This window comes from Gymnoscopelus microlampas (genome assembly GCF_963454915.1).
Source record: "Gymnoscopelus microlampas genome assembly, chromosome: 16".
Classification (NCBI taxonomy): domain Eukaryota; kingdom Metazoa; phylum Chordata; class Actinopteri; order Myctophiformes; family Myctophidae; genus Gymnoscopelus; species Gymnoscopelus microlampas.
The window spans coordinates 16,373,954-16,396,736 of NC_139953.1; the positions used below are offsets into that span (position 1 = coordinate 16,373,954).

The window sequence follows — 22,783 nt, forward strand, 5'->3', positions numbered from 1 at the left end:
AAAAGAAAATCAATTCAAATCAAATATGTTTTTCTCTTTTCTTTTAAAAAAAAGAACTGTTCTATGAGCTTGTAGATCAGCTATTTTCTACCAGGCTTGCTCTTTTTGTGCGACACCGTTGTAGGACAAAGTTCTACGTGGTTAATCAGACTAATCTATTTAGTCGATTAAAATAAATCTATTAACATTTTCTACGCTTCAATTATTCTATTCATCGAAAAGGTAATCGACAGTATTAATCGCTACGAAAATGAAGGATAGTTTCCGCCCTAGTCCTGACTCGTGACGTCATTTCCTGAACGTCAACGATATGGGGACAGTCCTCTTGAAGGGTTAAGTTCCCTTCCCTCTATGCTCTCAGAGAATCCTCCTGTGGCTACTGGAGTGAGCCCACGGTCTCCTACGCAGAGACCATGGAGAGTGGGCAGCCAAAAACACTTAAGGCTCTTTAGTGGTTCCTCAAGAGAATCCAGTCTGTTCAAGCAGATCGAAAAACCAAAGCGCTGACAAACATTCACGGTTTCCTCTTTCACATGAGGCCTTCCAGTGATGTAAATCCCCACCGTGTAGCCACCCTGGGCCAGGGGCCATCGCTCTCACACCCAGATGCCTTTTTAAAACCATTTGTCTGATCACTTTTCTGCTATAGGATCCACATGTGAGCTATTACAGTGGTTCTCAAACTTTTTCACGCCAAGGACCCCCAAATTGACACTTATTAGCCCGCGGACCCCCATTTGAAAAGATATCCCAGGGACCCCCATAAAAGAAGATTTTTACGGCTCTAGCAGTGATTCTCAACCATTTTAATTTCAAGGACCTCCAGTTTTGACATGCATTAGGCTACGAACCCCCATTTAATGGCATTTCTATCTCTGGGACCCCAATTGATATTGTACAATCAAAGTTAATTTACCAACCATTTTGTGCACTCTCTGAGTTACAGACCCATAAGGGTCCATTTGGTTCCCAGCTATCTATCATTTAGCTGGGGACCCCCTGGAACTCCCTCAAGGACCCCACTTTGAGAACCACTGAGCTAATAGAGCCCGTTGAATGGAAACAGAACTGCAGAAATCACATTATTTCATTAATTCATTCATACTGTGTAGATAAGCAGGAAACTCTTGGCAGGTCTCATTAGCCAGGCTGTCTTGCACACCGTTACAGCCAACAAACAAACTCATCCATTTTGCGATACAACTGAGTGGCAGTCCACCTCAGTGGACCGATAATTTATACTTCGAACCCTTTATATTTTTACCATTATACTTTATATTTCCAACCACGTTGCTCCTCAAAAAAATCAGACTTTCCACAAATCAAGTTATTTTCGGGCACAGTTGCACTCCGTAGTATTGTAAAAAAAAACTAGACTTCGGCGGCTCAAAAACACTGGTGTCTGTTCGAGTGCCCAGGGAGTGTCGAGAAGGCTCGCACTTCATCTGGAGCAGGTGTGGTTCCATTCTGCCCCGCGCTATACCAACTGAATGACTAGCTCTTTGTGAGGCGCGTGACGGGCCGTGGAACCGACAGCCCACCTCAAATCCATTTACCACAATCAACGGTGAAATCCCACTGCGGTTCATGATTCGGGCTTTAAGTCCCAGCCAGTACCACACCTTTATCTCATAATTACCCTTAAGAAAACAGACTGGGCTTGTATCAGTTTGGGTAGGAATTACGGTAAAGGCAGAGAGAGAGAGAGAGGGAGCAAGAACGCCCATGCTATGTTTACCCACTAACTACCATTCAGTTTAAAGCGGTCTCTTTAAGTTGATTTTGAGATCACATTCAATGCAAAATGTAATGGATGACGTCTCATCGGAAGTAAAACCGTGTAAGCAGCACTTTATAGGGCAACTTCAATTGCGAGGACAACATGTAAAAATCTGATGCGTTTGGATACATAACAGATTTATGGATTTACACACTGAACCCAATGCTAATCGTTATGTCAGATGTTCATTTTTTAGTTTTTAGAAAGGTAGGATTCCATTAAAAAATATAGGCCCAGTAGCCCTTTATAGATAATTTTATGTGTATATCAAAATGGGTATCAAGCAGTCCATTCAAGTATTCTAAACTGTCGGGAAACAAATTACAGAGGGAAAAAAAGATATATATGTTTTCTTACTTTAATTTAACTTTTTAGCAAAGGAGAAAAAAACCTAAACGCAATGTCTGTTCAGTAAAACACCACCTCCCTCTAACTGTATTCAAATCACAGTCCTCCCAAGTAATGGTTACAAATATCTTGATTTACAAAACAAAAAAGAAAAAACAAGGATTAACATGAGTGATACAAACATTTCCCTAACAATTACTCTGACAGCAGTTTAAAACACAGAACATGGAACAATTAAAAAGCCAAGTATACATTTTTCTTATTTTTTTCTCTTTTTTAAAGAGGCATTCTCTTTGAACGCTCACCTACCATGAAGCGGAAACTATATCTATATCGATCGGGCGTAACTCTCTTATGTCTATATTTTAACTTTTTTCCGTAAACGGCAAAAGTAGCAGATCGACAAGCTCGAAACGCGCCGCTTCGCGCCGCGTTTCGAGCTTGGCGATCCGCTACTTTTGCTGTTTTTTTATTTGAATCCGGAAAAATTACGGTTTTGGACATAATGAGGTTTCCACACGACAGAGACGATATCCACAAGGCACACATGAGAAAAGGGCAGGGGGAGGACATGAAGCCTGACTTATACTGTGTCGTATGACGGCGTATAAATTAAGCATGAAATGTGACATCAGAAAGTGTACAGTGTGTTCATGTGAAATATACAACAAGCTGTGAGGAGCTAGCTAGCCAGCTAGCGAGTGCTGCTTTGCTGAAGCCAAAAGGATTTAAAGACCGTGATAAAGAGCTTCTTGAAACAGCGCTCAACCTGAATCAGTTTGGATTACAGTTCCTTGGCACAAGACATTTTTTTCTATTTGAGCGTAGTGGTGCGTGCACGCGGTGCACCAATAGCACTTCTTCACTGCAAAATATTAAAGTTTAAAAATCAGCCAATATAAGTTGTGACAATCTGATCCATTGCTTTCAGTGGGGAAACTAGAGTTAGACTGTTAGTTTGGGGGGGGGGGGTAAGTCACTGAATTATTTGTTTAATGCGTATAGCAAAAGGCAGGGATGTTAGTTTGCTTTGATGTTTTTTGTATTTTACATCTGGGTCTTTGATATCAACCCCATATTCTAATAACAATCCCTTTAGTATCAAAGTTATTTTTGAATAAAACATACTTAGGTTCAGCTGGCCAACAACCAAAGCAACAATGTATCCGAAAACATACTTTATTTTAAATTGTTGCAACAGGGGCACAAAAAACAAACAAACGAAAGACGCAGGGCCCCAAGTGAACCTTGCATCAATACAAAACAAAACAGTTTTTTTTATATGTTTAAAAGTCAATTAAAATGAGAGCACAAGAGAATCTTTTGGGATTTGGGACAGCGCATCTTGGAGCGTTGTAGAACCAACAGAAAGAAAGGAACACTTATTTGATTATAAGAGCACAGTTCGGTGCAGCTTTCCAACCACTCGGAAGAAGAAGAAAAAAGAAAGAAAGAAAAGAAAAAAAACTTTGTGTGAACCTTCAGGAATAAATAGAAACATTTAAAATGCCTATTGTAACATTTGGGATTGTGGGGTGTTCAAGAAACTTTGAGCAGCACCCTTCCAGGAGAAACGACTGCTATTAAGTACACAACACACACCATACACACAAGGTGTCTCTCTCACACACACACACACACACACACACACACACACACACACACACACACACACAAAACATTGAGCACGCTGTGGCTACAGACTAGTTTGACTGATTTCAACACATTTGATCAACTGACAGTGCAAATATTTAGACGGCTGCAAAGAACTGTATCAAGAGTGAGCAACACGAAAGACAAGAGAACATTTTTCAATACGTTTGAAATGACATTTGGAACAACTTGCTGTCTAATCATATGGTTGTTGTTGTTGTTGTTTTTGCTAGGTTTTCAAGCTGAAGAAAAGCTAGTCTATTTTTTTGGATTCAGCACTCTTGAAAGTAGGAATCATGCCACAATTAGCGGTCATTTCACCGTGATTGCAACTTTGTCTTCTTAATGTTTACCCTTCATTGAAACATAATTTCTTGAAATTTCTTAAAATGTTTAAAAACAACAAATAACTCCATAAAACACTATATTGGGCACCTGTACCATGGTAAATTATGTATGAAGGAAAAAGTTTATAGTCTAGATCAGCAGCAGGAATCTGTGACATGGAATTACGCCCGATTTATGCTTTCTTGCACGCCGGTGTTGTGTGCACCGAAAAGAGCCGATCCACAAGCTCACAACGCGTTGTGAGATCGGTTATTTGGGCGTGCAACAACCCACGCACAACTAAGTACAACTCAGGCTTTAGGATCTCAGAACAAAAAAAAGATCGGGGGGGACGAAACTTCAAAGTCCAACCATTCTTAAACAAAAGAGGGAAAAAAAGAAAAGAAAAGAAAGGCAGCGACCTTGACTGGTGGCACTACGTTTTTGTCTCTGACCGGTCGACCCGGGTCAAAAGCGACTACAGTGCATTGATCATGGATGAGTTTGATTATTCATTTTAACAAGGTTATGCTGGATGCCCTCCGATACACACAGGGAAAGCATGGGGACAATCAAGTCAGGTCACACACTGGTCCACTACGAATGCATTGGATGTGAAACAGCTCAAGTTCCAAAAGGAGGTGAATTCAGACATTGGGGGGTGGAGGAGGGTAGTGGTGTGGGGGCGCGGGGGGGGGGGGGGGGGGGTTTGGCGGTGGGCGAGGAAGCCTGTGGAGGCAAAAAAAGACGACAATCTGTTCCCAGGCGATTCGTTTATCCTAACCCTCCCCCCTCAATCATACATACATACATTCACCCACCCACACATACCCACTCACACACAAACACACACACACACACACACACCCCCACCCCACCCCTCGGAGGTCTTTCATCCCGCAAGGCTAGTTAGGCGTTACGGACAAACCAAACAACCCAGGATTCTTACAGTACCTCACAGTTCTTTTGGGTTTTTCTCAAGAGTTCATTATTGTTGCATCGTCTCCCTCAGGAGCAGGTCTCCTGAAAATGGAGCCCTTTTCACAAGGACAGTGACGCGTCTCTGTTAAGTGGACAGAAGGTTGTTCCAGCAGAGTTCCTGCTCCTGTCTCCTTTTTTTTGTGGATTTATCATCAACATCACCCATCAATCATTCGTCTTCCTGGATTTTTTTTCTTTTTTTCATCCCCAGCCACACTACTCGTGTTTCACCACTCGGCATCCCCGATGGCCTTGGAGAAGACATAGTCTCTCCCGTTCAGATTCATGATCCCGTCCTTCAGGTGGAATTTCCATTTGTTCTTACTTCTGTGGATCTGGGAAGAGGGAGCGGAGGGAGGAAATGAACGGCGTGGGAGTGCGAGCGTAGACAGAGACACAGTTTCACTTTTACAGCCTCTTAAATCTCACGCTCACGCATTGCAGGTGTTGCGTGCGAGATCACATGCACATAAACGCCATAGCACTAGAAGGGTTTCACCCGGCGTTTCTTTTTAATGGCCAATAAACGTCCCAAATGTATATATATATAGGTTTCCAACTCATTGACATAGGTTTAGAGGATTGATGAGATTCATAAATACACATCGTTGCTGTCCGGCGGAAACCTCTTACCTCCATATTTTAAATGTTTGTGTTTTTTTGTAACTTAACGCCCTAATAATTACCTTATTTGAGGTAGTCGCAATTATTTTTGCATAATTGTCATAATCGTTTCCATGTTGAGAAATGTTCATACGTTAAATTTGTACATTTTTTAAAGTATAAAATTATTAAATATGTCTATAGTAATTTCTTTGTATATTTAAGTTATTTGTCATATCTGCCCTGTGCAATTTTTGATTATGAAGCCTAAAAAGCAAAATGTATTTTTTTCATTCACATAAATCGTTAATCGCACTTATTTGTGTGACAATTAATCGTCAACTTACATTTGTAATCGTGACAGTCCTACTGATTTAGCGCATGATGGGCTGCTGACTGACTGGCCTCACTATTCTTATGGTGTGTGTGTGTGTGTGTGTGTGTGTGTGTGTGTGCTTTGATGTCTTACCTTGTCATACTGGCACACCACTACATTCTCTGTATCAAACAGTTCTTGGTCCTCCTCGTCACTCACGTCGTCCCCACTGTTCAGCGGCTCCTGGGCAAGGAAAACAACACCATGTTAACCACTATATGGTTGACCGGGTTGGGGTTTAAGTGGTTATCACCACCACCAACCATGTTAACGACCTAACAACACCACCCATGTTAATGAGTTAACACCACCACCCATGTCAACAAGCATAACCTACATTACAGGTGTGGACATGTGAGACATCGTCACTTGGCTTAAGTTGAGACAAGCTTACAAATGCAATCAGTTTCATTATTCAGCTCCATAATAATAGTCCATAGAGTCTATAGAGGTCAGTTTTTACAAACTTTTTTTTAAACTCCAAGTTCCTTTTTTCTCCAACTACTGCTAAATCCTCCTCCAGACAATTTTACTTCCTGTTTCCCTTCATATCTTCTCACCAACTCAGATACGGTTGTGGTTGGAAACTGTGTGTCAACCAGATGGACTCGGTCGATTATCACGAAGGCAATGTAAAGCGAAAGTGAAAATGCTATGCAAAACAGTACAGCCTAACTTTTACAACCAATTAGTCACACCGATTGTCACTACAGATGATATGATCAGGGTCATCATGTCATTTGTAGTCAAATACTGTCGATCAAAATGCCTCTGGAGTCAATGTATAGCAGTAGTACAGGAACAGCTGACAAGAAGCCAAGAAAACCAGGATCTCGCTCTTAGCTTCGTCAAGGGCCAATTCCGTTTTTCCTCCAACACATAACGTACCTCCTCCACTTGGCCGTCCTCGCCGCCGTCCTTGTCCTTCTCCTCTTCTTCGTCTTCATCATACTCTTCCTCCTCGTCCTCGTCTTCTTCCGAGGAGGTGTCGCCCGCTCCGTCCACCTGCAGCATCATAGGTGGCTGCTGCTGCTGTGGCTGCTGCTGGGCCTGTGGTGCAGCTGCACCCTGGGCCTGTTGAATCTGCTGCACCTGAGCTGCTGTCTGACCAGGCTGAGCTGCCATGGCTGCCTGCATCACCTATTGAGAACACAACAGGAGGGAACACAATAGGTCAGTGCTTGTCAAACTTAACATTTCAAAAGACCTCCCATATCTCCCGAGTGTACAGATGGAACTAAATGGACCTGTAAGCATCCATTTTGGTTCGACAGGCCTGTAACGGTCCATTTGGGGACCCCATCAAGGAACCCCTGAAGGTCCCTGGATCAATGGTTTTAATAATGGGGTCCGGGGACTGGAAGTGTCCAAAGAGAAATAGTTTAATTTAACTATAATCCAATTCACTTGGAATTACTACAATACAAAAATATTTCCATATCACCATTATGAATCAATTTCTCATGTACAATTATGAAGACATTTAAACAATTTAATTGAAACCAAAACATTCGTTCCATATCAAGAATTTAAAATGAGGGTCCATGGCCTAATAAAAGTCAATTTGGGGGTCTGTGACATGATAAAGTTTGGAAACGCCTGCTCTAAATTACACAGGGTAAATATAGATGATTTGTTGTTATAATTATAATATCCCGGAGATGCTAGTGAAAATAATAAACCCTTGTCGCAATTGGAAATTATTGGAAATTGAACAGCTACACACAGGATGTGATCACACACAACCAGTTTCTAGAAGCCTTATGTCTAATCTAATTGCAGTTAGAGCCAGCCATTATTGCTTTCCTGTTTGGCATGACAAAAAGCTCAGGTCAGCGAAATATCTGGGGTGACTTCCCAAGAGAACCAAATAGAAGTCTGTTGTTTAGTAAAAGTCACATCTGGGAACCCATTCTGTAATTTCTGCTTCTCCTCCTCCTCCTTTTTTTTTGCCTCTGGGGGCACCACCTCATTTTTTGTATAGTGACAAGAACTATAGTTTGTCTCCTTCCCTTTTTTAGTCCACTTCCTCCCAGGTGCGTCTGTGTTCATTCCTACCAACAACAACACTACATGTTTAAGGCAGTGGCGCTGACAGATTAAGTACACTGTGTGGACACTGACCTGTGCGTTGCCCTGGACTTTGTTCCCCGGGGCGAGGACGATCTGTTGTGGCTGAATGATGACTCCTGTCTGCTGGGGAAGGCCTCCCTGCATCGGAGCAAGGACCTGCACCCATACACAAGTTAGGACGTTTGTTAAGCCTCATTTATATGCTTTGAATAAGCATTGCACGACATGTCGCGCAACAAAAAGGTTTAAACATTATTTTCAACTGAAAATAAATAAAGTGCTGACAGGACTTAGTCCTGGAGGATAGAGTTGTTCAGAATCCCCACCTTTGGACTGACACATGTGCACCCATTCCCCGGCCAATGATCAAAGTCCTCTCTTCCTCGGTCTACACTGTGCTGTTTCCCTCAATGTTTTCATATCATCCGTCTCAATAAAAATGAAATACCATGTGTTGTGGAATGGGATATAGGTGGAATTAACCTTTTTCAGCAGCTCACACACACTGGCAGGGATCCCATAAAACCAATTCAGGCATTTCAGGTCATTATCGATCAAACTGAAGGGTTTACAGCTTCAGAGAGGTTTGTGCATCATTAATTATTCGTTTTCTTTAGGGGGAAACATTTACACATTTATGGTGACATTTGAATGCTGGCTCCGAGAGCCCATATTTTCCACCAGAGTTGATCCTTTGTCTCCATTTCAAGATTTCTATTTCAGTCCTTCCGATGCTGGAAGAAGAGGAACACAATTCATGCCGTCTTTCTAACATTACAGCGAGTGAAGTTCAACCTGAAATGTCAAGTATGGTTTTGTGGGCTGATAAAACAACCATGCATGCAGCTCAACAGATTTGCTCCACCACGGTAAATGTCCAATGAGAGGTGGGGGGGGCAAGCATCCTGGGCCTCCACTAGAGGGCCAACAGCTCAACCTGGAGGATACGCAGTGGCAGTGGAAAGCATTTAAACCCTTCACTATATAGTCAATAATTTACATCGTTGCTCTCGGGCAGAAAACTCCATCTCCATTTTTTTTCCCCCTGTAAATTAATGCCCTACTTTGTCACACAAAAGTAGCAAAGATAGCTGATCTACAAGCTTAAAACGTGTCGCGAAGCGACAGGTTTTGAGCTTGTAGATCTAATATTTTTGCCATTTTCTTTATTTTAATTCTGAAATTTCCACCCGACAGCAATGATATGCAAAGTATTTTTTGTAAAGAAAAAAAAAGAAAAAAGAAAATGCCATCTGTCTACACACAATACTGACAAAACCAAAATACCCTTTTTCCTCTTTGCTTTACACTAGTACACCATTATGTTTGTGTGCATATATATGTAAATTGAAATACAGAGATACAGTGAAGGGGCCTGAATACTTTCCAAAGTCACAGCATATTTTCTCCTCCATCAGAGGGTATCAAGTTTCACCGCCAGCAGCAGGCGGTGACAATACATTACAATTGTCAATATTATTGTCACATCCAACCAGGAGGCTTAAACCTTTGCTATGGGGCGCCTGTATTATTGTTGATCTAATTTATTATATTGTATTATAATATAATGCCTATTTGGTGCTCAGCTCCAGTCATATTGAGCAGCAAATCTATTTACTTCATTATTATGTTCATCCATCCACAATTTTTTCTTCTTTCTAGGCTGCACTTTTGCTCTCTCTCTCTCTCTATATATATATATATCCTATAAATGTATACATGCATTAACATATCTGTAATTGCAGCTTGCATGGACTTTCACTACAGAGGAAACATAAGCATAGCTATGAGGTAGTCTTATGTATATGCTAATAATAATAATAATAATAATAATATGCTTAACCCATTAAGACACTTTCGCTATTCAGCAATAGCAGATATACAAGCTCATAGCGCGGCACCGAGTGCCGCGCTATGAGCTTGTAGATCTGCTATTTTTGAAAAATCGTGAAAATGTGTGCAAATCTTTGAATATATATATTCTTTTAAAGCAAACATTTTTAAATCAAATCTTTGCTTCTGGGGCTCCCTGGAACAACATATTTTTAGATGGGGGTCGGTGGCCAAATACATATCATTTTGGGGGTCCTTGACATAAAAAGGTTTGAGCACCACTAATATAGAAACCTACTTTTTTCAGAATACTGTTAGGATTTAGAAGACATTTGTAGAATCGGTCTTAATGGGTTAAATAACACGCTTAGTATATTAAGTATAAGTTTGTTACCTCAGAGCAATTTGGTCAAGAAACTAATTAGTGAAGTCTATGAGTTTACGGCCTCTGGAGGGAAGATTACTGGAAGAAAGCCGGGCACTAATTTCTCATGACTTTTAAATCGAGTGACTTGGCAAAACGTATATATAGCGTTTTCAATTACACCGAATAGGGTTTCCTCATCTTCCATGCCTGAAGAAGTCTATAAGCCTTTGAAATTCAGAGGTTTTCCTCCTGAGTTGCTGCACTGCATGTCTAAGGGCTCTGATAAAAAAAAACACACATCAATACAGCAAGTCGGAAATATATCTGATCGTATTCGTTATCGATACGGCAGGAAACGCTGTGTGTGAGGCGGTTTGGAAAAACAAACATCGCCATAATGGTGTCACGTAACACAAACAGCTCAGACACGAGCGACAAAAGATGCAGGGAATGGCCATTTCAAGCATTAAAAAAGCAATTTATTAATAGGAACTCTGGGATTAGAAAGATTATATTTTATTTGACTTCAAAACATCTGGGCCTGAAATGTAAGTGTTTTAATTTGCGCAATACTTTGATTTGCTTTTGCCGTTATATGGAATAATAAAGAAGAGCTCTTGTAGTCAATTCTGTAGGTCATTATTCAAAATGAACTTGCATTGTGATAACGTTTAGTATCGTGGCCTCTGTATCGTGATACGAATCGTATGGCGAGGTTGTAGGCCAAGGGTTCACAAACCTTTCTACTTTGTAGATTGGCTATGTTCATTTTTTTTTTTGCCTCTTTCTTAAGTAATATTTGACTATTTGGCCAATGTTTGACCATTTTTATAGTATACTTTGTTGCCTACTTTTGATGTAATAATGGTCTTATTATTGGTTTATTTATTTTTCATTTTAGAGAGGTATTAAAAAGGTCTTAAAGTCCTTAAATTGTCACTTTAGAAATGCGCAGATACCCTGTATACACTTATACTGCATGTTGGTTTGTTTACTGTTGAGTGAGAAAACAATGCTGCACATTAAGCCAATCATCTGGGGACCCCCCCCCCCCCCCCAAAACAAAATCATCTGGGGACCCCCAGTTTGACTGGGGACCCCCAGTTTGAGAACCATTGCTGTAGTCGGCAATACCCCAGCCCTAGTCGTGGGCCGACCTACCTGTGTCATGGGGCGTACCTGCTGTATGACAGGGGCCTGCACGCCGCCGGGCTGCATCTGCTGCTGCAGCAGGATCTGCTGCTGGGGCTGCTGGATGATGTACTGAGCTCCGTTAGGAGCACGCACCACCTGCAGGATCTGACCTGAGAGACGAGGGACAGAGCAGGGTTAGTCATTAGCCCACGGACCCCCATTTGACATGCATTAGGGCTACGGACCCCCATTTAATGGCATTTCTATCTCTGGGACCCCAATTCGTGTTGTAAAATCAATGTTATCTTAACTCTGAGAGTGTACAAATGGAACCAAATGGACCCTAACGGGTCCATTTGGTTCCATTTGTACACTCTCAGAGTTACAGACCATCATTTAGCTGGGGACCCCCTGGAACCCCCTCAAGTACCCCTGGGGGTCCCCGGACCCCACTTTGAGAACCAATGGTATAGTTCATTAAAACTAATGAAATAACTCAAACTAGAATAACAAAAACTGAAATCAAAAATAATAAAAAGGAGGTTTTACAAAAAAAAATAAACAACAGCAACAGTTTTGTGTATTTGCAACTTTAAATATCAATAGTCAGTCAACAATCTACAAAAACAGCAATTTCATCCAATCAGGAGAGAGAACCCACTTATCAGCTTCAATCTATAGTATTCCAGTTTTCTTTTGTAATTGTTTTTGTTTCATCACTTAAATTTTCACTTGTTTATCTTGTAACAGTTCTCTCCTGATTGGATAAACCTTTCAGCTTGATCAATAGTCTAGCTGTGTGTGTGTGTGTGTGTGTGTGTGTGTGTGTGTGTGTGTGTGTGTGTGTGTGTGTGTGTGTGTGTGTGTGTGTGTGTGTGTGTGTGTGTGTGTGTGTGTGTGTGTGTGTGTGTGTGTGTGTGTGTGTGTGTGTGTGTGTGTGTGTTTGTTAGTGTTACCTGCACTGGTGATGAGCTGTTGGTGTGGAGCAAATCCTGTGGGCAGGGCCAAAGTTGCTGCAGTTGCTGCTGCACTCTAGAGGACAAATGAAGAGCACACACACATACGCTGTCATGAAGCTAATAGACCTAGTAAACCTTTGAGCAGAAATGTCTAGGTTGTTGGAATAGAATGTTAATTCAATCCGGGAACGCATCTATAAATGTCTTCTAAATCCTAACAGTTTTCTGAAGAAAAAAAAAGCATATGTTGCTATATCAGTGGTGCTCAAAATGTTTCATGTCAAGGACCCCCAAAATTATACGTATTTGGCCGCGGACTCCCATCTGAAAATATTATGTTCCAGGGATCGCCCGGAAGCAAAGATTTGAGTAAAAAAATGTCCCTTTTAAAAATATACATATTCATAGATTTGCACACATTTTCAAGATTTTTCAAAAATAGCAGATCTACAAGCTCATAGCGTGTAGATCTGCTATTTTTGAATAGCCAAAGTATAAAATAATGGTTAAAGCTAAAATCTAAAATGACACGGATGTGTTCCCGGATTGAATGGGTTAAGATGATTTGAAACAGCCAACGGTCGATGGCAGTTGGTAATATTTTAGATATATGGTATTATTGGTCTGCTTTTCTATAGCACCTTTATGCTATAGAAAAACTTTACTTTATGCATAACACTTTACTATGCGAGTTACATTCACCAATCACACGCACAGTCATACACCGAGGAGATCGTCTGTCATTAGGTTTGTGTGTTTCATTTGCCCGGTTTGATTTGCGTTTAACAAACAAAATTAAGACTTTAGAGAACCACCTGCTCCAAGGAACTCAAACATAAGTAGCGCTGTGAGAAAATGCAGGCACCGCTCAAAAAAGAAAGCAACTAAAGGGCATGTGGCGCTAGAAAGGAACAGATGTGACTTCTGACACAAACAGATTGCTCATGGAACGGAGGTGATGGGAAAAAGGAAGGAGACGAAAGCAAAAGGAAAAAAAAATTAAAAGATGTCGAGTGGGCGTGACACCAAGGAAACGTATAAACGGGACGGTGCAAGAGAGAGAGTGCCATGGAGGACGAGGGAGCATAGGGCTTGTGTAAAGAGGCTGAGCGCTCCCGGATTCATCTGTCCAGTAATCCTCAACCCCGACAGCCTTGTTTGATGACTTCCTGAGGAGTTCGCCCGAGTTCATCCTTTTCCTGTCCTGCTTCCATCTGTCCACACAGCTCGACCGGGCCAAGTCACGCACTCACTGTGCACAGCAGCGATGTCTCTGGACCGGTCTGTATGTGCATGTTATGGTTACTACGGGGGAACCGAAACACAGCTCCTTGGACCAGAATCGAACGGAGGATGTTGTAATTATACGGATGACTTGTGCAATCAAGGAACTTTTGATAAATTGGGACAATATCGAGACATCACCTGTCGGACCACACACACACACACACACACACACACACGCACACACACACACACGCACACACACACACACACACACACAGGCAGATATGCACACGCACAAGACGAGTGCTTGCATGAATGTTCACTCACCATCCCCGTCGCACTCATATGCTGCAGAATCTTGGGATCCTGAACAATGACTTGCTGCTGGGGAGCTGTACAGAGATGAGAAAACAATTCAGACCATGTTATACACTTACTGTCAGTTATTTTGGATTATGTTTGAGGCAATTGAGGGGGGAAATGAAATAATGACTGATCTGATGCCAGACTCAATCCCACGTTGTTTATTATAACAACGTAACAATTCCTGTCCTTATAATACAAGTGAACATGGTTTAACTCCTTGAACACCTTGATAGGAGAATCCTCTGCCCCTAACCGGGATCTGTGTTATTTTAGATTTTTGCGTTGGCTATTCAAAAATGAAAGATGTACAAGCTCACAGCGTGTCACTTCGTGCCGAACTGCGAGCTTGTAGATCTGCCCTCCTCCTCTCTGCACCTTCTCTCAACATGGATTAGATCAGTGGTTTTCAATCCTTTTCTTGTCAAGGTCCATTATTTATTCAGCATTTGAGCCACGGACCACCGTTTGATGAGATCTAGACTCTCACTCAGACCCAACACTTGGAATATCTTGTTATCATTGGATACGATTTTGTCCACAATTCCATGCTGTATTGATGTGGTACCATAGGAGAGATAACAGGCAAACATTGATCAAAATAACAATTCTTTAATTAAGTAATGCAGATGTTTAACAATAATTTAACTCTTGAGAGCGTAAAATGAAACCAAATGGACCCGTAAGGGTCCATTTGGTTTCATTTTACGCTCTCAAGAGTTAAAGATCTATAAGGGTCCATTTGGTTACCAACTCTCCATCATTTAGCTGGGGACCACCTGGAACCCCCTGAAGGACCACTGGTTCAGAACCACTGGATCAGACCATGCCATATAACTGCGTTTATACCGTGAGAGCTGTGACGCTCAGACCAACCTTGCTGCTGTGGCGGCTGCATCAGAACTTGCTGGGCCTGCGCTGGCTGTGTCTGGATCTGCTGGATTTGCTGCACCTGGTGGGTTTGATGCTGCTGCTGCTGCTGCTGTTGCTGCTGATGCTGCTGCTGTTGCTGCTGCTGCTGGTGAGCGGCCTGCAGGGCTGCCTGCTCTTCGGTATGGAAGCCCTCCACTGCCTTGGACTGCATTAGTTTGTTCTCCCACAGCTGGAGCAACAGTAGGAAACAGACAAAAAATATATATATATATTATGAGTAATGCAGGGATAGACACTTAGACCCTCTATACTTACTCAAACGGACCTGGGTTGCACTGTACTATGCGCGCTCTTTTTCAATCACATTCTACACCAACCAAATGTCTTTTTTGGGCAAATGGTCCCCCCAGAATAGGGACGCTGGGGTTCAAGGAGCTAATTCACAGCATTTTGGCTTCCGTCAATAGTGAACAGAGACAAATGCAATGGAACGGAAAAGGGTGACGGGTGACATTCGTTAGTAAGCAGTTCAAAGGTGAACAATGGAACTGTTGGACACTATGGTGCTAAACTATCACATATTTTCCAACCCATCACATATTTTCCAACAGGCACACGACAATGCACACGAACCTAACTAACATGACGGAGAATGATGCAGAAGACAGTTATAGGACAGGGAGGGATAGGGTTCAATTTGTTAAAAAACAGAAACGTCAAGTAACATGGACTTCTAGATCAGCCCTGATACAGTATGCCCACGGAGGCAGCCCAGCGAGGATTTTCTTTGTTAATTTATTTGATTTCAACACAGATTTGCTGTTCACAATGTAGCATTGAAATGTGGGCTCATCCCTTAGGTGGATCAATGGGGGGTTTAGAGCATCCTTTAGGATTTCAATGTGTCACAGACACAGGAAGCGTACCAAGCAACATCACATGTATCCTACTTATTCCATCTATATTATAAATAACAAGCCACTCAAGCTATTTAACACACAATTGCATCGGTGGAAAACCCAGGAAAGTAGCACCATTATTACACTTAATTGTAAAACAGAAACATTACCGAACAAGAATAGCCATGGGGACTATGAAAACCCCTTTGCCAACTATAAAGAGAGTGGCCCGCAGGTAATCTAGCATCACTTTGTGAAGCTGACAGGGGTTTTCTTTCCCCCGGGCTAATTTGTATGGGAAATGAATTGTTCGCTTATATTTCTCTGTCCATTTTGTAGCCTGTTCTGCACTAACTGTCAAATTATTTAAATATCATTTTCAGGTTACATAACCTTGCTCGTGAAAGAGCTATTGAATTCTACATTTGTCATTTTTGTTACAAACCAAAGAGTGCGGTCTCTCGTACAAGTGCTGCTCAAGGTCTTGTCTTTCTTATCTGTGACACTTTTTATGACAAATGCCTTTTGCAAAGTGACACTCAATTTAGTTGTGCATGGGACAGGTATGAATCAATCCAAGAAGCTTTGATTTCAATACAAAGGGTGGAAATGAAAGTTTCCTGGTCAAGTACTATGCGGCCACAGAAAATATGCTTAAAGTGTCACTTCGAACCTGCTGTTAACACACAATTCCATGACACTTCAATGTATTCTCTCAGTTGCAAACAAAGTGATACATGACAGCTTGAAAAGTAACCAATTCCTTTCCCTAGCAACACATAGAGCAACAGAAACAGGTGGGTGGTGGTTACCGTTTTCAGCTCTTGCAAAACCTGCTCGTCCACACCCTCATCCAGGAACAGCTCACGAACCTCATTGATGACATCCTCAATCACAGACTTATACAGTTTAGGCTGAGAGGGGACAGAAGACATTGGTTTGGGGTTTGAATACAGCAGTCATCAGGACAACACTAGATACAACAAACAGAAGATGCTGTTCTCCCCTGGAGAACTTTTATTGTGCCTAAGATTTATTTCACCCAAATATGTAAGTCTCATCCCTGCCTGGTATTGCCAATAGGGCTTTCTTTAACGTCTAACATTTTAATAGTTTATGCTATCCTACAATATCAGTTTTATTGAAATATCCACCAGTTATTATGGGCCATCATTAGGCATGTAACTGTGCCCAGAGTGCACAAACAAAAACAATAACAATACTACATCACCCACTTGTGCCTTTGTAATTTTAATCTTAAAAATATTTATATTTAGCCAAATCAGTATGTTGTAGTATAACTATAATATAGAATACAAGTAAGAGGTCAGCATTGGCCTTGGATCAAGACTATCATAGATGTATTTTATCGATGTTGATATTTTTATATAAAAATCGATAAAAAATACATCTATGATAGTCTTGATCCAAGGCTAAGTCAGCATCTATGCTGTCACAAACTACTACTACAGTTGTAGTAGTTTAGTGTCTTAACAATCAACTAGACCCATGCTAGTACAGTGGTCAGGTCATCCAACCATATCTGGTCTGTGGACATGAAGGACAATGCATTGCTCAGCAGAAGCACTGCGCCATTGCTAAAGCGGCTAACATGATCTAACCTGGTCTGTATTGTAAACAACTCAGTCAAACAGGTTACAAAAATGGCATTTCTCGTTGACGTGGCACGTATAGCGCACACCCACATAGAAAACACATCTAAAAGAGCTCAAAATACAAGATCGAAGTCCCGATCACTCATGTATATATCGGGACTTCGATCCTGTTATTTTTAGCCACACTGTCCCCTATGTCCGCAGCAATGGACGGACCTCGATCGGTCTCTAGCCTCGGTCTCTCTCCACTATTTAAAGCCCGGTGTGGTGTTTATATGTTCGAGCCGGTGACGTAGCGTCCAGTAGCACCTTCCCATCCCGGGCCAGTCTATATAGAGAGCACAATATGGCTGTATAAAACCCCGGCAGCCGAAAGGAGGAGGACCACAACACCAGAGAGACTAGTGGAGACGTGGAAGCCATTTTACGGAGCGTGCGATCGGGCGCCACAGTAGCCTTTTTAGTGGCGAATTTATGGATATTTATGGAATAAAATGAGTGATCGGCTTTTTTTTTTTCTTGTAGTATGATTGTCGGTGGGGCGGGGGGTAGATTTTAGCTTATAGTTAAAAGGAAGGAATTAAAAACAGTGGAGCTGTTGTGGGGGGGACGTCTATCTATCCAAGCCTTGTTGTTCGTGGAATGGTGGACGTAATAAGACTGCTATATTCTCTCCAGAGCTGCCAGGCTGTTCTTTCTCTGATCGAAATGTATCTGTATGACTTTAATTTCCACAAAAGACTGTTCTGATTACTTGCCAGTGGATGATAAAAGGTGCTTGACGTACGTTTACATCTGCTATTTGCCAGTGTTAACGACAATTCTCTTAATCATGAATACTGACTGACACGGCTATTAAACGTTACTTTTCCAACAACACAGGGAATCCATTAAGACTATTTAATAGAGAATGCCTTAAAAAAAGACAATAAACCATGAAGCGAGCACAATTTCCCCCTAACAGACTAAGCTGACTCATTCATAGGAATAGTCCCTAAAAAGCCCCCCAAAAACCCATAAAAACAGTCCCTAGCCCCCCAAAATAACCAACTTTGTCATAAAATGAGGCAGAAAATAAAGTGCCTTGCATAAAAATAGATGCGACTTTGCTAAGTCACATCTATTTTTATTGCAGGGCACTGTTCTCTGGCTCATTCCAGTCCCTCATGTTGTGTCACACTAGATGCTTTCAGACAGAGACCTCTCTCTCTCTCTCTCTAGTTTCCAAATCTGGTTGAAATGGCCTATTATTGGCAATACCTTGTTGTTATTTTATTAAAAAAATAATGGTGAAGTGTTGGCACAAAGATACTTCCCTCCCTTTTCTTTTTTGTTACTGCCCTCAATACAAAGCAGCTGGTTGACAGTTTTTAACCATTTAACCCCATTTCATTTCCACTGAGTCCTTTAGAGATGGAGCTTCTTACCACTGGGTTCGAGTTAGCCGAGCTCGCCATTATTACGCGCAGTGTTAAAAAACAACCACACGGAAAAATAGGCGGAAAAAAATGACAAAAAACGGGTTTAAAAGAACTGGGAGCGGTATTTAAAAGTAGCCGGCATTACTTTCTTGTAAATAAAACACAGTTTTTAGGCGGTCTTATTTACAATCCTCCGGTCCCAGCCGTCCTCCTGTCGTCGTTGTCCTCCTTTATATACTGAGCTGTGGAGCTGCGAGTGCGCGAGACATAGGGCAGGGTCAACCCGCCGTCGTCTCGCGAGACTTTCTCGCGCGGGGGTTGACTTCTTTTCCCCCCTCCCCTGCTGTCGGGCAGAAACCTTGTATCTCAAGTTTTTTTCTTTCTTTTTTTTTCGTAAATGAAATTGAATTCCCTATTTTGTCACACTACAGTGGCATAGCCTTGGATCAAGACTATCATAGATGTATTTTATCGAGTCTGACTTTTACATTTGTTTCGTATAGAATGATAGTCTTTCTTAGGCTTCTTCTTCACCCCCCAATTGTCACTGGACAATTCCCTGTATTCCGCAATGGCCGGCAGTGACGGGGCGCATCCGGTGAAAGCCAGTATTACACTCATTGTAAACATCGGGGGGGAAATGACGTGCAGGCACAGACGGGATTAAAACACATATTTATTTATTTTGGAAAATTCGGACTAATACAGTAAACAAAGTTTCCGAATGCTGAGTTAACATTTGGGGCTACCGGGTAAGCACCACACATTTTGTATTTAAACATGTTAGGGAAATACGGGATTTAACTTACTGATGAAAGTCCAGGACACTCTGGGGGCTGCAGCCCAAGACTATCGTAGATATGCAAATGTCAAAATCGATAAAATACATCTATGATATCTTCTTGATCCAAGCAAAACATGAAACAAGGTTGTGTGTTTTATACATATTGAATCAATGAGAAGTATTAACAAGAGCTTGTGACTAAATAATAAATAACTACTACTAATAATAAACTACATTAATTGGAATCATGTTTTTTTTTTTTTTTTTTTTTACATTTCCTTAAAAGTAACGGTTTTGGACATACGAGGTTTCCCACCTGACAGCACCATTATGATGATGAAGCCATGAAGCCCATGTGTGTGTAGGCTACTTCGCTGCAAATCTACAAATTCACGATGGATGGCGGATGCGACGCGCCGTGGGCTTGTACCATAGAGTTGGCTTGTACATCTGCTATTTTTGGCGCGCGACACCGTCTTGCGACGGAGCATACGTTTAGGAATGAGTCAGCTTCTGGGAAATGTATTTTACTTTGATGTGACACAAAAACATATTTATTGTGATAAAACTGGTTATCGTTAACATTTCCATTGCAGCATGAGATATATTGTTAATATATTAATGTTTTGAATTATTTGAGTGGTCTGGTAACACACCCTCTATTGATCCATAGAGCCATTGATCAACCATATAAGCACTGGTGGAAAAAGTACTCACATTCTTTACTTAAGTAAAAGTATCAATACTGCAATGTAGAAATACTCTGTTACAAGTAAAAGTCCAGAATTCAAAACTGACTTGAGTAAACGTTCAAAAGTATTGGTATCAAAATTTACATAAAGTACCAAAAGTAAAGTACACATTAACTTGTAGTGGAGTAGGCTACAAGTACAATATTTGCCTTTTAGATGTAGTGAAGTAGAATTAAAAGTATTTTAAATTGGAAACACTCCAGTAAAGTAAAACATCCTCAAAAGTGTACTTAGGTACTGTACACAGTACTGCCCTCTATTGATCCATGACACATTGATCAACCATAAAGTGATCCATGCATGTGCACCCGCTGATTCACATTTCTGAACAAATACGAAGGGCAGACTTGAATAAATAGCCTATGATGTGCAGTTATAATGCAGTTATACTTTGTCCTACCTAATGTATTGTTATTTTATTGTTTTCTCAACATAGATACAATGTATAACTCCTTGCAGTAACACATCTACATTTTAGAGAATGTGCCATAACATTTCAGCTATTTGACTAAAGACGTCAATCACAAACAGGAATTTCCCACCTAAAATATTTAACCTTATTATTTAGCCTGTGCCAAACAATGAACCTGAATTCATGTAGTAACTAAGTTAGACCACAAGATGGCGACCACACTACATCATACCGATTTGAATACGTCCATGTGCATGTACAGCAGTGATTCTCAAACATTTCATGTCAAGGACCCCCAATTAATATGTATTTATTCGCCCATCTGAAAATATTTTGTGCCAGGGACCCCTATACAATATTTGTGTTGTTAAATGTTTTGGAAAAATATATATTTTGTTTTTAAAAAGAGGAAAGCAATCAAGATCTTTTGAAAATAGCAGATCTACAAGCTCACATTTCAAATTGCCAATGTGTATAGGTTTAAAGTGGTTAAACTTATTTTAATAAATTGCTAGATTAACTAATTTGGAGACCACCTGGAACCCCCTCAAGGGCCCCTAGGGGTCCCCGTATCCACTTTGAGAACCATTGATGTACACCACAGGAACAAGATCTTGTTTTCTCATTCCATGACACCCACACACACACACACGCACGCACGCACACACGCACACGCACACGCACACGCACACGCACACGCACACGCACAGTCGCACACGCACGCGCACACCACATGCACACGCACACGCAGAGCACACAGAGTATGTTACATATAATGCAAAAATGTAAAACTTGAGCAATCTTTTGTGTTTGTCCAAAAACACAACAAAGCCTGCTGCTGCTTCTCTCGGACATTCGAGGGAGATTTCTTTCCAAAAACATAAAGCCTTTGGAGTAAATGAGATCTGACAAGGGAGCCTTACCTCCACTTCGGTCTCCATGGAAACTTGCCTCAATAGACATTGCATGGATGTGGGGATGATATAGACCATGCACCACACAGCCCTCTCCGCATCAATCAGCTTAATATCCCCCCCACCCCCCCCCACCACACACACACACACACACACACACACACACACACACACACACACACACACACACACACACACACACACACACACACACACACACACACACACACACACACACACACACACACACACACACACACACACACACACACACACACACACACACACACACAGGCAGGCACTAAAATCGTGTGTGACTCCTGCATGCATTCACAATTTATTTTATTTTGCAGGGCGTAAATTAAAGGCCTACTTCGTAGTCATAGGATTGCCTTTTGGAATTCACGTTGCAACCCGTTTCTTTATTATCACGATGGCAAAATAAGCTATTGAATATGTGATTCCCCCCACCCACTCCATACACAGAAAGTGATTTGTAGACCCCCGGCGCCTGGTGTAAGTTGAGCGATGCTTCCAAAGGCACCATTCAACCAGGGGAAACCGTGAGACGATAACAGCCATAAAGCTTCTTCCTTATTCCCTCTTTTTTAATCTAAAGAGACGTTTGAGTCTCACTCTCAAGCAACTCCCTGGAATGATGCCCCCTAAAGATGCACCGAACACGCACTTTTCTTTTTCCTCCCCTTTCTTTGCTGTAGTTGCATAGCAACAGAGGAGCTGCTGCTGCTGCTGCTGGCTCCAGTTGTGTCTCCGTCGCATGACGGTGTCGCGCCTCGAAAATAGCTGACCTACAAGCTCACGGCGCGTCACATCCGGGCCGCGTTGTGAGCTTACAAGTCGGCTGTCTTTCGCCCGCGCGACACCGTCGCGAGACGAAGTATGATTAGGCGCGGTGTGGCGCAAGGGACACTGGTTCATGATTAGTGAGCCCATCTTGACTTGAGCTTCAATTATGAATGGGCTTCCCACTTACACATGGCTCCAAAATGGCAACACTCAGACTGATAAGGCATTAAGGAACTCTATACAGTACACTTAACTCTTTTACTTGTTTCCCCGAGGACAAG

At 41.7% G+C, this 22,783-nt stretch overlaps 1 protein-coding gene across 3 annotated transcripts; it reads right to left on the minus strand.

The window, feature by feature from the left end:
• Positions 1-3,291: 3,291 nt before the first annotated feature.
• gtf2a1 (general transcription factor IIA, 1) lies at positions 3,292-19,053 on the minus strand. Of its 3 annotated transcripts, none has more exons than XM_084082406.1 (10): positions 18,840-19,053; positions 16,609-16,710; positions 14,901-15,126; positions 13,989-14,053; positions 12,432-12,507; positions 11,521-11,645; positions 8,193-8,297; positions 6,957-7,208; positions 6,162-6,251; positions 3,292-5,424 (listed from the first exon to the last, which is right to left on the minus strand). In XM_084082406.1, the coding sequence occupies exons 1-10, from the start codon at positions 18,867-18,869 to the stop codon at positions 5,317-5,319; spliced, it is 1,179 nt and encodes a 392-aa protein (XP_083938532.1). In that variant the 5' UTR covers positions 18,870-19,053; the 3' UTR covers positions 3,292-5,316. The 3 variants fall into 3 exon arrangements, with proteins under 3 accessions (XP_083938532.1, XP_083938531.1, XP_083938533.1); XM_084082405.1 differs by having other exon boundaries at positions 11,503-11,645; XM_084082407.1 differs by lacking the exon at positions 18,840-19,053 and adding an exon at positions 17,419-17,494 and having other exon boundaries at positions 11,503-11,645.
• Between the last annotated feature and the right edge of the window lie 3,730 nt (positions 19,054-22,783).